Source organism: Vidua macroura, chromosome 5 (assembly GCF_024509145.1).
Source record: "Vidua macroura isolate BioBank_ID:100142 chromosome 5, ASM2450914v1, whole genome shotgun sequence".
In the NCBI taxonomy this organism is placed as follows: domain Eukaryota; kingdom Metazoa; phylum Chordata; class Aves; order Passeriformes; family Viduidae; genus Vidua; species Vidua macroura.
The window spans coordinates 41,641,604-41,656,559 of record NC_071575.1 but is presented as its reverse complement, the minus strand read 5'-3'; the positions used below and the strand labels follow the sequence as shown (position 1 = coordinate 41,656,559).

The following is a 14,956-nucleotide window of genomic DNA, read 5'->3' as shown; positions in this document are numbered from 1 at the left end:
ATTTGATACTTTTGTATTTCATCTGGAAACAAATTGTTTTAATATCATCATTTTACCTACTTCAGTCTTCTACAGTTCCTTCTATCTGCAAACATATGCAGCATAGATTTATATTGAAGTTGTTGCAAGGCATTTTGCGCATTCCTTTACCTCTCAAGGCTTTTCTGCATTTGCATGCTGGATTGTGCTGTCCTAGCAGGGAAGCTATAAATAGACTGTCTGATGCAGTGAGGCAGCTATGCCACAGTGGCCTTGGAAATCTCAGCTTTCACCTGTAACTCTGCATTCCCATCCCCACCGACCTCACTATTGCAGTAGCAGGATGCAAAAGGAACGTAAATGATTGATTGCTGCTGGTGGTGTCTAAAGTCTGAGTGTTTTAAATATGATGGAACAATGAAGACTAGAGTAAGCTGTGAAGCTGCTCCTATAAAAAAAGGGTAGGGATGTAATAATTGCAGTTACTGCAGTACGTTTGATTTTGGTTGTTTGCACAGGTGACTTTTAAATTGACATTAATGCTATTGCATTAAAGTTAAGTATTTTAAACCTTTACTTGTTCGCAGAAGTTAGTTTAACATTTTTAGTCATTTAAGTCTATAAAGTACTTGTATGCTTTAAAGTACTATAGAGTACATGTTTACATTGTGAAAGATGTCTTGTTTTCTTACAGTGTGAAAAATTCAAACTATTGTCTCCCATCATATACTGCTTATAAGAATTATGATTATTCAGAGCCAGGAAGACATAATGAGCAGCCAGGCCTGTGTGGCCTGAGTAACTTGGGGAATACATGTTTCATGAATTCAGCAATTCAGGTATGTACTTTTAAATAAAATCAGCTAGCGTTATTACTTGAAAATAGTGTTTTGCTTTATTTTGTAATTTTCAAAACTGATATTAAGAGATCTGATAAGTAGCAGGATAGGATTAAAAGTGAAGAAATAATACATCTTTATTGGTATACTTTAAAAGTTGATTTACATAGGTGCATTCATAATGATCAATGCCAGAAAGAGGTTTGACCAGTGTTATACATGAGTTAACTCTTGAAGTGGGATTCTTTGCTGTTTGTAATAATTGCCATTCATATATGTTACAAAAACTGCCTTTTCCTTTTGAAATGCACTTGAGTACCAATGGCAGTACTGAAAAAAGTGTCAAAAAGTAGATGACTGAAAGATTACTGGGCCTTTATTTCTGACTCATTATGTACTTTTAATGTACTGATTAACATGCAGGAACCTTGGAAAATATTTTCCTTTGACCTTTCCTCTCAGAATAGCTATTTCATGGATGAGATATTTTACAGGAATGTGTTAGCTTGTTCTTTGCTATGAATGCAAGAGAAATACTAGTATATCTACTATTACGCTACCAAGACGAAGAAACCTTAGTGTTCTAATTTTAAATGGGAGCTGCATTTGTAGAATAATTAACAGTCAGAACTAGGAGTTTTGGTTATGTTTAGTTCTCAAACTCACCTTTTGTCATTGGAGCAGTCTTCTGTCACGAAACTGTGATGTGTATTTAAGTTCTTGTTCGCATATTTTCCTGCTGAGTATGAAAATACTATATATTAACCAAGCATGCTGCAGAGTTGTTAACCTCCTTTACTCCTTGGTTATTACAAGAGTTCTTGGCTTATGTTTCTGATTTCTTTGGATAAAATGAAAGAAAACCCAAAAACACAACCCAAACATTGCAGTCATTCTTTAGCCTGCTGGAGTAAAAAAGGAATGTATGAACTTGTTGAAATTTGTTCAAAAGAATAAATGTTCCAGTGTGTCATAATGTGTATAGATACTTCTGTCCCTTTTTTGTGATGACAGTCAGCGAATCATTTGGCCTTATTTTTCTGTAGTTTCCTGTTAGGTAGCTGCAGAGAGCCAAAAGCTCTCCCCTTAGTCTTGTCTTCTTTGTATTGAACTAATGTATACAGCTCTGCTTTTCCTTGTATATTGTTGTTCAATCCCTTGACCATGTTGGTGTCCTTTCTCTGCTCTTTCTTACACTGGGGAGCCCAAAACAGGACAGTGCTCCTGCAGCAGTCTCACAAGTTCCAAATGGAGGGGAAGATTTGCTCCCCTTTGCCTCTGACCTCAGTTGCTAATACGGCCCAGTTTGCAGCTGGATACCTTTCCCATGGGGATGAACAGTATGATCACATTTCCACAGAAAGGACTGCTGGGTCATAAAATGCAAAACTGCTTTCTAGCAAGTCAGCCCCCACCTGTTAGTGGTATATAGGGTAATTCCATGCTTGTTCCATACTTATTGATATAAGGCATCCATAAAATTAAACTTGTTTCTAAAAATGTTTCCATGAAGATACTTGATGAGCAGTTGAACGGTGCAGAAAGTAATTAAATATTTTTTAGCATGCTACCTGAAAGATGGCTAAAATGAAAGGGGGAAGGACACACATTTTGCAGTGTCCATTCTAACTAAAAATGCTACACATAACCTCTCTTGATTACAGAATTGCGTCATTATGCTGTTGGAAAGAAAAGCGTGTGTTTTTGTCTAGTGCGTCAACCAGAATTATATTTTAGAAGTTGAAAGAATACTCTTGCTACATAGAGAAAGGTTTTTTTTATGATTCTATCTTGTTCATCAAGCTATACTGAGTAAATAAGGATAATTTTATTTACTTATGCAAGCTTTAATTGCACTGGTATACACAATTTGCATATATGTAATTCAAAAGCAACCTTTGAGTTAGAATTCTAAGCGTGGGTTGTTGCCTTTAGTAGTCTTGTGCAGTGTAACAGACTTTTTACATGTCACATCATTATCCCATTGTGTTAAATGGATTTCATTCTGAGGTCTGCATTAGAAATTATATCAGCTTTTACTTCATTGCTTTTCAGTTATATTTAGAGAATTAAGTTTTCAAATAAGTTCTGAGAAACTATAGTGTAAATTAATAAATACAGGTTTGCTGGTTACCAAGACAGTGCTCTGGGTAAGAAAATGAGAGGTTTATTGAGCAGTGTAGCTTTTAGTTTGGCATGGTACCTTTAATGTGTCCTTGAAGGTGTGCTTTTTCAAATGCATTATTTAGTGGCTTTCTTAGCAAGGAAATGTGTCTTTCAGTTTATCCTACTGTATGTCTCAAAGAAAGTATTGTTCAAAGTTTAATGTTGTCTAAGAAATCCATGGAAGTGCTTTTTAGTGAAAGTATGATCTGTTCTTAGCACACTGAGGTCTCACAGGCTGCAGTCTTACCTCTTGCCACCACTTGCATCTTTTCTCAGTTCCACAGAAAGCATGTGTTTCACTTTGCTAATTTGCTATTAATTTAATGTTTTATCAAAGTAACATTGGATTATTCTGGCTGTAATGCCTATAGCCGGAGCAGTCTGAACATGTTTTGATCTGTCTTAGTGTTGAAAGATGGGCTCAAATAGTATGTGAATGGCAAAATGGGGAATTCTTCCTGGGAATATTGGCTGCTCTAGGCATTTACCTGGATGATGGAGTACACCCTCAGCAAGATGAGAGATCACACAAATCTGCAATGAGGAACTGCTATACGAGCTGGCTGTGCTGTCATTCGGAAGGACCTCAGCGGGCTGGAACCTCATGAAGTTCAATCACAGGAAATGCAGAACCCTGTGCCGGGGGGGGGGAACAACCCCAGGAACCAGTACACACTGCAGTAGGGTGTCAGCGACTGGATGGAAAGCAGCTTGGCAGAGAAGCACCCAGGATCCTGCTGGACAAAAAGCTGAACAAAAAGCCAGCAGTGTGTTCCTGTGGCCAAGGCAGACAACAGCATCCTGGACTGCACAAAGAAGAATATTGCCAGTAGGCTGAAAGAGGTGATCCTTTCCTTCCACTCAGCACTGGAGAGACACTCCCCAAGTTCTGAGTTCACTTCTGGGCTCCCCAGAGAGTTTAGGGAGCAAGTCTGGTGAGAGACCACACAGGTGATCAAGGATTGCAGCATCTGACCTGTATGGAGAGCTAGAGACCTGGGACCATTCAGCCTGGAGAAGAAAAGACTCCAGAGTGATTTTACCATTTTTGGAAGTACCTAATAGAGAAAAGGAAAGAAAACTAAGCCGAACACTCCTCAGTGGTGCCCACTGAAAGAAAAAGAGGCAATGAGCACAAACTGAAGCATATGCAATTCCTAAATATAGGAAACTTTGTTCTAAAATGGAGTTTATCAAACAGTGGAATATGGTTTTCAGGGAAACTGTGAAGCCTCCATCCTTGAAGGTGCTTAAAACCTAACTGAACAAAGTCCTAAGCAACTTGTTCTAGGTGACCTGTCTTTGAGCAAGTGGGTTGGACCAGAGAATCTGCAGAGATGCCTTCTAATCTCCTCTATTTTGTGAGTCTTCAATCTGCTCTGGTCACCTACTTTATCTTACCTATCCTCCTAAGGTGTATTCCTTCACAATTGTGCTAACACAGGGCTGGTTTTCAGGATAAATCTGTTTTCTTTAAACAAAATAGTTTACTGTAGAGTACTGGACTCTGAAATAGTTTCAATTCAATTAATATACTGAATGCTCTGCTTCGATCCCTTCCTTTCTGTTCCTGCTGGGTGTGATCACTGTAGCTTCCTTTAACCGAAGCAGAGTTCGGTTGATCCATTTTCGAGCTGATTGCCACTTCTCTCAGATCTCTATGCTTTCCCGGGAACATTGAGGCCCCTTGAGTGTTCACGTAGGACCCGTTTCTGCTTCAGAAACCACTGCATTTCTTTGATCTCGTCTCATGAAGATGGTTTGCATCAGACCTGTTACCAATGTTCCTTGACAAAGAGGGACAATTCCTTCACACAGCTTTGTCTCCCGAGTCTGACAAATTTGTGTGAAGGCTCTTGCCCTGTAAACATTCTAGGTAGAAATGTGAAAATCCTGGCAATGTCTTAAATTTTGTTGGAAGTTCTTTAGTAGTACTTCAATCTGTAGGTTAGGCTTGCCCCTTGATCCTTCTAAGTGATTATTGTGGAGACCTTTGCCCTTCCAAGTAGGGGTTTTCAGTGTTAAGACGCTCAGGATGACTGGAGGACAGATGATGAAGAGATAGGTAAGATCCTCTGTGGGATTACAGACAGCTGCAAGCTGAATGAGAGTAAGGCCAAGAAGGTTAAAATACCATTGTATATCTCCCAAGTGCTGTTCTCTTACCACTATTCCTTAATTTTAAAAAAGCAATAATTCAGTTTTATTATTTTGGTTGTATTGGAACTTTTGTATAGTTTTTTTAAGATTATTTTGAAGGGAGAATTCCATGTATTTATTTTATTTCAGTGTAAACACCTATGGCTTAATTTTTTTCTAATTAGGCCTAAATGTCTGCTTTTGCAGATCCAAGCATGAAATAAAACAGGAAAGACAAAAGGGAGTATGTAGATTTTATGAAATAGATATTATTATGAATACTTGAACCCATATAAAAAAAAGTATTTGGCAAGCAGATGTTTCATTCACATTCACTTAGGTATATAGCTATATTCTAAGCTGAAAATAAATTAGAAAAAAATGTGTCGCATTCAGCATTGCTGTACTGCCACCTGTGGATCTTTCCCAAGTATTACTTTCCTATTTTGGTGGGATATTACAGATTAGAGCTCTGAGGAAATGTTTGGGGTTTTTTTATTTCTTTTACAGTAAAAATATGAGAGTTCTAAAATTTTCATTTTGTGATTAAAAATATGAGAAGAAAAAAAAGTAAATATTTTCACTAAAAACATTCATTTTTTCCAAGATTTTTATTTTTATGTGTTTTTTCCATCAATGTGTTTATATACACCTGACTTCTGAACAAGATTTGCAGTGGGTATTTCAGAGGGTTTTTTCTTCAGAAAGCTGAATAATATTCCCTCTGAAGTTACTTATGGCTGTGAGTTTATCTAGACAGAAGATGGCATATTTCACCAATACCTGAAATTACTAAGTTTTTGTTGTTCTGTTTCAGTTGCCATAGGATGTGGCGTTTGGATGAAGGAGCGTTTTAACTAAGCACTTTTTGCCATATTTGATAGCGTACAGACAAAAGTAGAATAGACACAAGTAGGTGTAAAGTAAATAACTTTTTTTCCTAGGCCCTGGATCTTCTTTTCAGTCTGGCAGCTCTTGGTCTTTTGTTAGAAAGCTGAAATATGAAATTTCAATGTTGCTTGCATAAAACTCTTAGTAGCACTTGAAGCTGAAGAACCAGGACACTTAGAGGAATATCCAATTTTCAGTATCTCAATTCATGTTCTTACTGTCTCCTCCTTATTTCCCCAGTTCACTGGCATGATAGGTAGTGATATTTTATTTATTTTGGAAGTTTATTTTTATCATTATTTTTGTGCAATATTCCACATGGGATGTGAAGAAATGTTTCCTTGTTCCGTTAGGATTATAGAATGATTTGTGGAACTTCAGGAGGTTTCTGGTGCAACCTCCTGCTCAAAGGAAGGTTGGCTCTGAGGTCAGAACAGGTTGCCCAGGGCTTTATCCAGTTGGATCTTGAAAACCTCCCAAGAAGTAGAGCCTCTTAGTTCCACTGTTTGACTGTTCTTATAGTGAAAACCTTTTTCCTTATATTCTTAACCTCACATATTTCAACTGATGCCAGTTGTTTTGTTTCTTCCTAGTATGTGCCACTGTGAAGAGCCTGGTTCCATCTTCCCCTTAACTTCCCTATAGGTACTAGAGGGCCACTCTTGGGGCTCCCTCAGTCTCTTCTGCAGCCTGAACAAGCCCTGATGCTTCAGACTTTTCTCACAGGGCAAGTGCTTCTAGGCCACTGATGGTCTTGGTGGCCCTCTTTCTTAATATTTTTTTTCTTAATATTTTTTTTCTTTCTATCAATTAAGTCTGTGCAAACTCTTATATCAAAATTATTCCATACTTAAACTAAAGAGATTTAGAAGAATATGACTTGACTATTTGTATTATTATATTTCCTCCTTCTGTGAAGGTTTCATAGGACAGGTACACTTGGAAATATTATCATGGGCTGGTGTTTTACACAGTATTCCATTGACGCTACAGAATTGAGAGGCGTATATATATGTGTGTGTATACATAACACTAAAAATATTTTTTTTTCATTTTCCTGTGCATTTTAATAACTTTTTTCCAGGTTTTTAATATGTAACATGGAAGTATGATTTCAGTGTTAACCTTTGTCATGCTGAAGATTAACCTTCTCTCCTGTGGTTTGTCTCTTGGAGTTTCTGCCTTCTATTCCATACTTCCCATGATCTTTTCACTAAATGACCAGCTCAGGTTCAGAGAACTTTACAGAAATTTTGTTGGTTAAAGAAAACTTGTAAAGACAGCAGTACTTGAAATGAAGTGACATTCTGTTACCTGTTTAGTTCACAAACAGTTTTCCATAGTTTTATTTGTTTGCCTATTTTGGCTGCTGTTCTTCCTCACCTTTTGGTATACTTTTAGTTTACTTATTGTCTGTGCTTTGAAACAAACAGAAAACCCCAAATCACTAGGTTGAACAGAACACATAAATCTGGTAACTTTACTATCCAGTAGGTTGTCTTGGTTTTAACAGACACTTTCCATAAGGCTTACTTGATAACCTACAAAATACGACATGAGAAAATAAGAATGTAGGATTCCCTTCAAATTGGCTTCTGGATGCTTTTTTTCCTCTGACTTTAATAATGATCTTAAATAATTCTCCACTGTCAGCCTTTTTGAAGAGAAACATGTTTGTAATCATTTAGCTTTGTCAGTTACATTGAAAAGATCAATGCATATATGGCCAACTTTATTAGCTTCTCTAGAAGCTACTCTTTTAAAAATTTTGGTATCTGGTATTTTAGAAAAATATGACAGCTTGATACCTCAAAACTTGCTGTGTTGAGATAGACATTTGTACATTCCAGGACTACCATCAATGTTGTCTTATATTGTAATGTAGACATTGTTAAAAGAAAAAGTGAAATTATCTGTAGTAATCTTCCTGACTTATACTACAAATAGTAATTAATATTCGGAGAAAGTGACAAAGTAGTTTATCAGGTGAAAACTAGAAACTGGTGAATTATTTTTTTGATGGACTCCACATTGTCAGGACACTGTATAATAATGCTTGACTAACAAAAAGACCTGTAGAAGAATATACTGTTTTTGCATTATTTAGTTCCTTGTGTTGGACATTTCTCACACTAAACTGAACAGTTGAACTGATTTCATCTCCTAAACCTGCCCAAAAATAATCCAGAAGACAACACATCTGTGAGGTAGGAGGAGTTGGGATCACCACTACTGAAAGTAAAAGCTCTTTGCCGTATAGCAAGAGAAAAATGAGATTTCTTCAACCTTGAGTGTCCAAAAGGGTCTGTAATACCAGGAATTTTTTTTTGCAGTGTTGACAGATCCTGAAAGCTTTAGGTGAGGAGGAAGAGAAAGGAAGGAGTTTGATATAGGCATGAAACTCAGCTCTCTACAGCATGTGACTGGTTTTGCTTTGTAATATTGCACAGGTATGATAGGCAGACATAGGAATAACTTTTTTTTTTTTTGCCCTGCTCAATAAAGTTGCAATTCTTCTAGTCTAATTCTTGTATCTTATGCAATAGCATAAGTGGAGCTCTTCCCCTTTGTTTACAGAGAGGCAGACGAGACTGGTGAAATACTCGACCTTTCCTCAAATCTTGTAATAAAGGAAAGCATGCAGAAAAGCTTGCAATATTTAATGAACAAACTCTTAAGAATATATGCTAAGGCATGGCATGGGGATTATTCCTGAATGATGGAAATGTTTATGTTTAAAGGAGTATGAAGAGTAGCACACAAAAATTCAAAGTGGAATTGTAAATCATACTTCAGTGATTACATCCTGCTGTCTCCAAATGCTGAGAGAAGAGACAAACTGGTACAGAGGATAAGTGGTTATTTCAATCTAAAACAAAATCCTTGCTTTCCCTCGACTAATTTCAACTCTAAATGGCATCACAAGATTTAAAAGAACATAGCAAGGGCTATTGCACTGTGTTTCAAAGTCCAGTCCCTCTAGCGTAGATTTCTGTCTCCAACAGCATCCATAAGCTGATACTAAGAGAAGGAAAAGGCCAAGCATCCTCACCTTCCCTCGCCTGCCAAAATAAAAGAAATATTTTTTCAAATGTTGCTCTGAATATGTTATAATTTGAAGTAATAAGCCCTGTTGCCTCTCTTTTCCAAACATGTATGCAGTCTCCATTTTATGCATCTATTACAACTTCCAGCAACAAGTTTCGTAAAGCCATTCATGTCTCAAGAAACATCTTGTTTGTTTGTTTTAAATCTTGCTACAAATTATGTTGTCATGCTGTGGTTGTTTGGACTATTCTGTTTTATAAATTTTGAGGTAAAGCTCTTGACAGATATTATCTGTGCATAACTTGTAATGACAACTGTAGCCAGTCTTGGTTTAAAGCCATTATTTGTTTCTGGAAAAGATTGTTCAGAGCTTTTTCTCTTTTCCTTCCAGGTACTAGACATTACAGTTCATGGCTGCTTTAACAAAATTAAAACATTCTTAGTTTAGACCTGATTCAAATTACTGTTCTAAAAAGTCTGTATTATTTTTTGCAGTGTCTGAGCAACACACCTCCTCTTACAGAGTACTTCCTCAATGATAAATACCAAGAAGAGCTGAATTTTGACAATCCTTTAGGAATGAGAGGTGAAATAGCAAAATCTTATGCCGAGCTTATCAAGCAAATGTGGTCAGGAAAATACAGCTATGTTACCCCAAGAGCATTTAAGGTCAGTAGGGAAATGACATTGAATGTACATTGTCAGTTTTGGTTTTGTACTTTTACGTATATAAAACTTAGAGAAATATGCCAAAAAAAGAGAATTTGAAGTACTGTTTATCAGTGTGCAGTTCATTCATTGAACTGGTAAAACACTTCAGTAGGTGTCACCTGTCCTAGTGCTTTGGTCTTTGAGAATTAGTTTTTACTTCCTGTCTCCATTGAAAAGCTTACCTTTTATAACTACCAAGTTTTACCTTTTCAATATGCTGTTACAGCATCTCAGAAGTATCTACTCTTTCTGGCAAAGTATCAGAAGTGTTTTACATTTATTTTTTTTAGACACAAGTGGGAAGATTTGCGCCACAGTTTTCTGGTTATCAGCAACAAGATTGTCAAGAGCTACTGGCTTTTCTCTTGGATGGTTTACATGAGGATTTGAATAGAATTAGGAAAAAACCTTATATTCAATTAAAGGATGCAGATGGGAGACCAGACAAGGTAGGGGTTTTGGAGCTGATAATCTTCATTTTAGTCAAAGTTGTATGCTGTAAGATACTTCTACATGATTTTGCACAGGAAGGTTGGGAAACTGATTATGTGGGGCTTTTTCTGGAAGACATTTCAGAAAATAGGACAAAACTTTAAAATTGAGATCTTGAGAAACTGTGTAAATTTCTATTTATTTTTAAGATAATGTGGGGGGATGGGAGGATGGTAAGACTTTTTTTGAGACTTCATTAAGACCATCTTGTTCAATTCAATGCTGAGTTCAGTTGGAAAAACAATTCCTGTTCTGTTCTTCTTTTATTTTTATATCTACAATATGCAGCATTCTGTCTCTCTCCAGTACTCTTAGTTTAGGGAAACTCTTCTTTTATTATGAGTATGAGTTTATTCACATGGAATTTTTTGTTTTGTCTGCTTTTTGTCTTCCCTCAAGCTACTTGAAAGTCACTCTCAGACTGTGTAATACCACTGACAGGATTTCTGTCCTAGGAAAAGCATACATCTTTTAACCTGCAAACCTGATAGTAGTAACATTGCTTATGGGTCCTTTGGAGTGACATTTCTGTGTTTAGGTGGTTACTGAAATTGTTCTGTCAAGGACTTTTAGTAATAATTCTCACTCTTCATTTCCTACTACTTTGTCATAACCCAGATAATGCTTTGTTTACAGGTGGTTGCTGAAGAAGCCTGGGAAAACCATTTAAAGAGAAATGATTCCATCATTGTAGATATATTTCATGGCCTTTTTAAGTCTACCCTAGTTTGTCCTGAATGTGCTAAGATATCTGTAACCTTTGATCCCTTTTGTTACTTGACACTTCCATTACCCATGAAAAAAGAACGCACTTTGGAAGTTTATTTAGTTAGAATGGATCCACTTGCAAAGCCTATGCAGGTAAGCAGCTTAATTGACATACAAACACTTTGATTCATGAGGCATTAACAATGAACCCAAGTTCCTTTACACAGTGCAAATTTATAAGCAAATCCAACAAGCTTTATTTTTCTGGTATGTGTTCTGAAGTCTCTCTTAGGAAAGTGGGGAACATATACATACCTGAGGAAGACTGTACATGCCTTGTACAGTTTCAAGAAAGAATTGGTAATTTCTTTATGGTTGTGTTAGTAGGGCTTCTTAATCTTTAAAATGTATGCTGACATAATTTTTTGAGAGCTGCTGTGATGAATTTTTATGTTTATAAAAATATTTATACACTTAATCCATAAGACTTAATTTCTTGTTTCTTAATCACAAAAGGTAAATATTTGTAATAAGTGGTGCAAAAAAAGAAACCCATGACTAAATATATTGGGTAGTCTTGAATGTGCTCTCACTTCATAGTTAAAAGAAAAAATTTCAAATGAGATTTCTTTGTGAAGAGTATCCCTTTTGCCATTTTCTTAGGAAGGGGATGATATTACACACCCTAGAATGTCATGAAAAAAATGTACGTAAGGTTATCTTAAGCAAGTTGTGATTAAATGATTCTCGCTGTACCTTACACAGTAAGTGAGGATAGGTGAAAAAAATACAGCACAGGCAGTTATGCAGGCATTCAAAAAGGCTCTTAACACCTGAAATCAGTACCGTAAGAAGGGAAGTGGGAGAAAAGAGTGTTCTCAAAGGCAATATAAGTTGAGGAATTTGAAGGTGAAGAGAGATGTATTTACTGATGGGAGATGAGTCTGCTAGAAATTTAATTGTGAAAATAGGGTACGCACAGTAGTTGCACAGGGGACACAAAGCAGTTGAAAACTACTGAAGTAGTTGAACATGACTCATGATGTGAGATGGTTGTGCTGGAATTAATAGTTTGGGAAGAGTACCAGTTCAGTAGAGTTTTTGAGTCTAAATGATTATAAAACTTAAGGACATAGCATGCAATGCTTGGCAATTAATTACAGAGTTAATAATACCTTATTTCTGATCAATCCTGTCTTTATTGTGCAAATAACAGGTAAGAGTTTTATTACAAACTTCAGAAGCACTGCATAAGGGAAGCCACAGAGAGGTTTTCTTTGACTTTAATCAAGTTCTCTCTCTGCATGTGAAATGAGAATGTTGCCTGCCATTGCTTTTTTCCTAGTAATGCTTTATAAACAACTTGTGTTGTATTCCAGATTGAATAATCTTTTCAATAGCATGTATACTATTTAAATGCTTAAATAAGAAAGTACTGTTGAAATGCAAATCATAAGTAATTTGTACCGTTAAGTCTTCTTACTGAAAAAGTAAAACATTAAAACAAACATTGTATAAACTAATAAATAAAGTATTCAGTGTATGTGTATTCTTAAAGTTGTGCAGATAACTACTACATTTTTTGCAGCTTTTGGAATTTATGTTAGTTGATCTACATACTTTACATCTTAAGTTTCAAAAATATGAAAGAAATACGTGAAGTGTGGTGGACATGTATTGTTTGGGTTTTTTCCTCGTGTATATTTGTTCTCTTAAGAAATTTAAATTATATTTTCCTTTTTAGTACAAAGTAGTTGTTCCCAAAATTGGAAATATATTGGATCTTTGCACAGCATTGTCAGCTTTGTCTGGTGTTGCTGCAGATAAGGTAAGAGTGATCTCTTACATAAAGCACAACAAATAGCATTTTAATGTGTATTAACCTGATTTAACAATGTATACTCCATCTTCTTTTCAGATGATTGTTACTGATATATACAATCACAGATTCCACAGGATATTTGGCATGGATGAAAATCTAAGTAGTATTATGGAACGTGATGACATTTATGTGTAAGTGTAGATAATGTGCATCATGTCTCTTTGCAGTTTGTTTAGTTATTTGCAAAAGATTAAAACCTAGACACCAGATAAAGATCAAACTGGGAGGGGATATTTTTTTATTTTTCCCCTTTGTAGCCTTTTCCATGACCATTGTTCTTTGTATTTCTGATTATTTTTCTTCTAGATTTGAAATTGCTATCAATAGAACAGAAGATACGGAGCAAGTCATAATTCCTGTTTGTTTAAGGGAAAAGTGCAGGCACACTAGCTACAGCCATAGTGGTTCTTTACTATTTGGTCAACCTTTTCTCATAGCAGTGCCTAGAAACAATACTGAAGATAAACTGTATAACCTGCTGCTGCTAAGAATGTGGTATGTTTATTGTGAAAAGAAAAATTCGTTTGTTAAGAATAATGCTACTAGTTGGAGTCAGTAGGCGTGTACTTTCATGTGCATTTCTGACATACTGGTTATATTTGAGTACTTGTATTTGGTTTCTGTAGAATATCAAATACAAAATTTTAGCCACTAATGTGGATTTTAATTTGTGTTTTTGTTAGCATGACCTCATCCAAAAACTATTTGAGAAGACAGATTGAGAGTCAATCTGTATTGTTAAATAATTCTCTTGTATGCTAGGTCTTGTAAAGTGGAAATGTTGTAAAAGTACATGGTAGACACTCTCTGAAAGCAGACTAGAAGTAGTGTCATTATATAGGAGAAATTAAAATCATACAACCTCCAATTTAAATTTATGCTTCTTTCTCTGTTGATGTAACTTTCTCTTTAATATGGTTAATGAGCAGTTTAAAAAATGATTACTGGACAAACAAGAGAATGAGACCAAGAATCAAGTTGTCTCAGATGAAGTAGCTGCCAAAAATATACAGTCACATACAAGCAGGTTTTCCTATGTGTTTGTAAAACTAGATACATTTGGCAATAAAACTGATAATCTGAGTAAATCAGAAAGGAGTGCAGAAATACAGTAGCAAGGAATTGCAATAACAATTTAATTACCAGTTTGAACAATTATTTAACAATCCATTGCTTCTAACAGTTGCTTTCACTTGTTACATTTAGCCGATACGTAAAAACCTGTACTGAAAGTGAAGACACTGAAGGTTCCCTGCATTGCTGTAAGGACCATGGTATCAATGGTAATGGTCCAAATGGAATACATGAAGAAGGATCTCCAAGTAAGACTGGAATATCTAAACTTGTTTAGTATTTGGTGTTGAATTTGAAATGGAAGTTAACTTTCTAGTGTTTTTCAATTACTATCATTCTGTCTCATTTCTTCCTCTTTGTTCTTCCAATTGCTTAAGGTGAAATGGAGACAGATGAGCAAGATGATGAATCCAGCCAGGATCAGGAACTTCCCTCAGAGAATGAAAACAGCCAATCAGAAGACTCGGTTGGGGGTGACAATGACTCTGAAAATGGATTGTGTACTGAGGATACTTGCAAAGGTCAACCACTCACGGGACACAAAAAGCGATTGTTTACATTCCAGTTCAATAATTTAGGCAATACTGACTTAAACTACATCAAAGATGATACCAGGCATATTAGATTTGATGATAGGCAGCCTAGGCTTGATGGTAAGTCACAGGGAACAGAGTGGGCAATATTTGGTTCTGAGACTCTTTTCTGACTCTCATGTTTCATTTTCTTTTTGTGCTGTTTGATATATTTTTCTTTTAAATAGTAAATTCTGTATAAATAACTAATTTTTTATTTCAGTTGACTTTTTGAAATGCAGAATTTTTATGTGCTTCAGTTTTCTGTAATTAATTAATTATACCATTGTTTAATTTATTTTGAAGAGTGTTTGCCCAAAGTTAATAAAATTTCATGTAAAGCAAGAAATAATATTAAGAGAAAACATTTCTTTTTAATCTTAGAAAGATCTTTCCTTGCTTTGGATTGGGATCCTGAATTGAAGAAGAGATACTTTGATGACAGTGCAGCAGAG

General features: G+C 35.8%; 1 protein-coding gene across 4 annotated transcripts in view; it reads left to right on the top strand.

Moving 5' to 3' along the window:
* USP15 (ubiquitin specific peptidase 15) overlaps positions 1-14,956 on the top strand; it is a 60,231-nt gene that overhangs the window by 39,464 nt on the left and 5,811 nt on the right. For 3 of the 4 annotated variants that reach the window (XM_053977264.1, XM_053977265.1, XM_053977266.1), the window contains 10 exons: positions 674-818; positions 9,558-9,731; positions 10,064-10,222; positions 10,902-11,126; positions 12,718-12,801; positions 12,892-12,986; positions 13,162-13,350; positions 14,062-14,177; positions 14,307-14,582; positions 14,886-14,956. In XM_053977264.1, coding sequence (XP_053833239.1) covers positions 674-818; positions 9,558-9,731; positions 10,064-10,222; positions 10,902-11,126; positions 12,718-12,801; positions 12,892-12,986; positions 13,162-13,350; positions 14,062-14,177; positions 14,307-14,582; positions 14,886-14,956 — 1,534 coding nt within the window. Of the gene's footprint in view, positions 1-673; positions 819-8,347; positions 8,435-9,557; positions 9,732-10,063; positions 10,223-10,901; positions 11,127-12,717; positions 12,802-12,891; positions 12,987-13,161; positions 13,351-14,061; positions 14,178-14,306; positions 14,583-14,885 lie in introns of those variants that run through there. The other variant, XM_053977267.1, reaches the window with a different exon arrangement.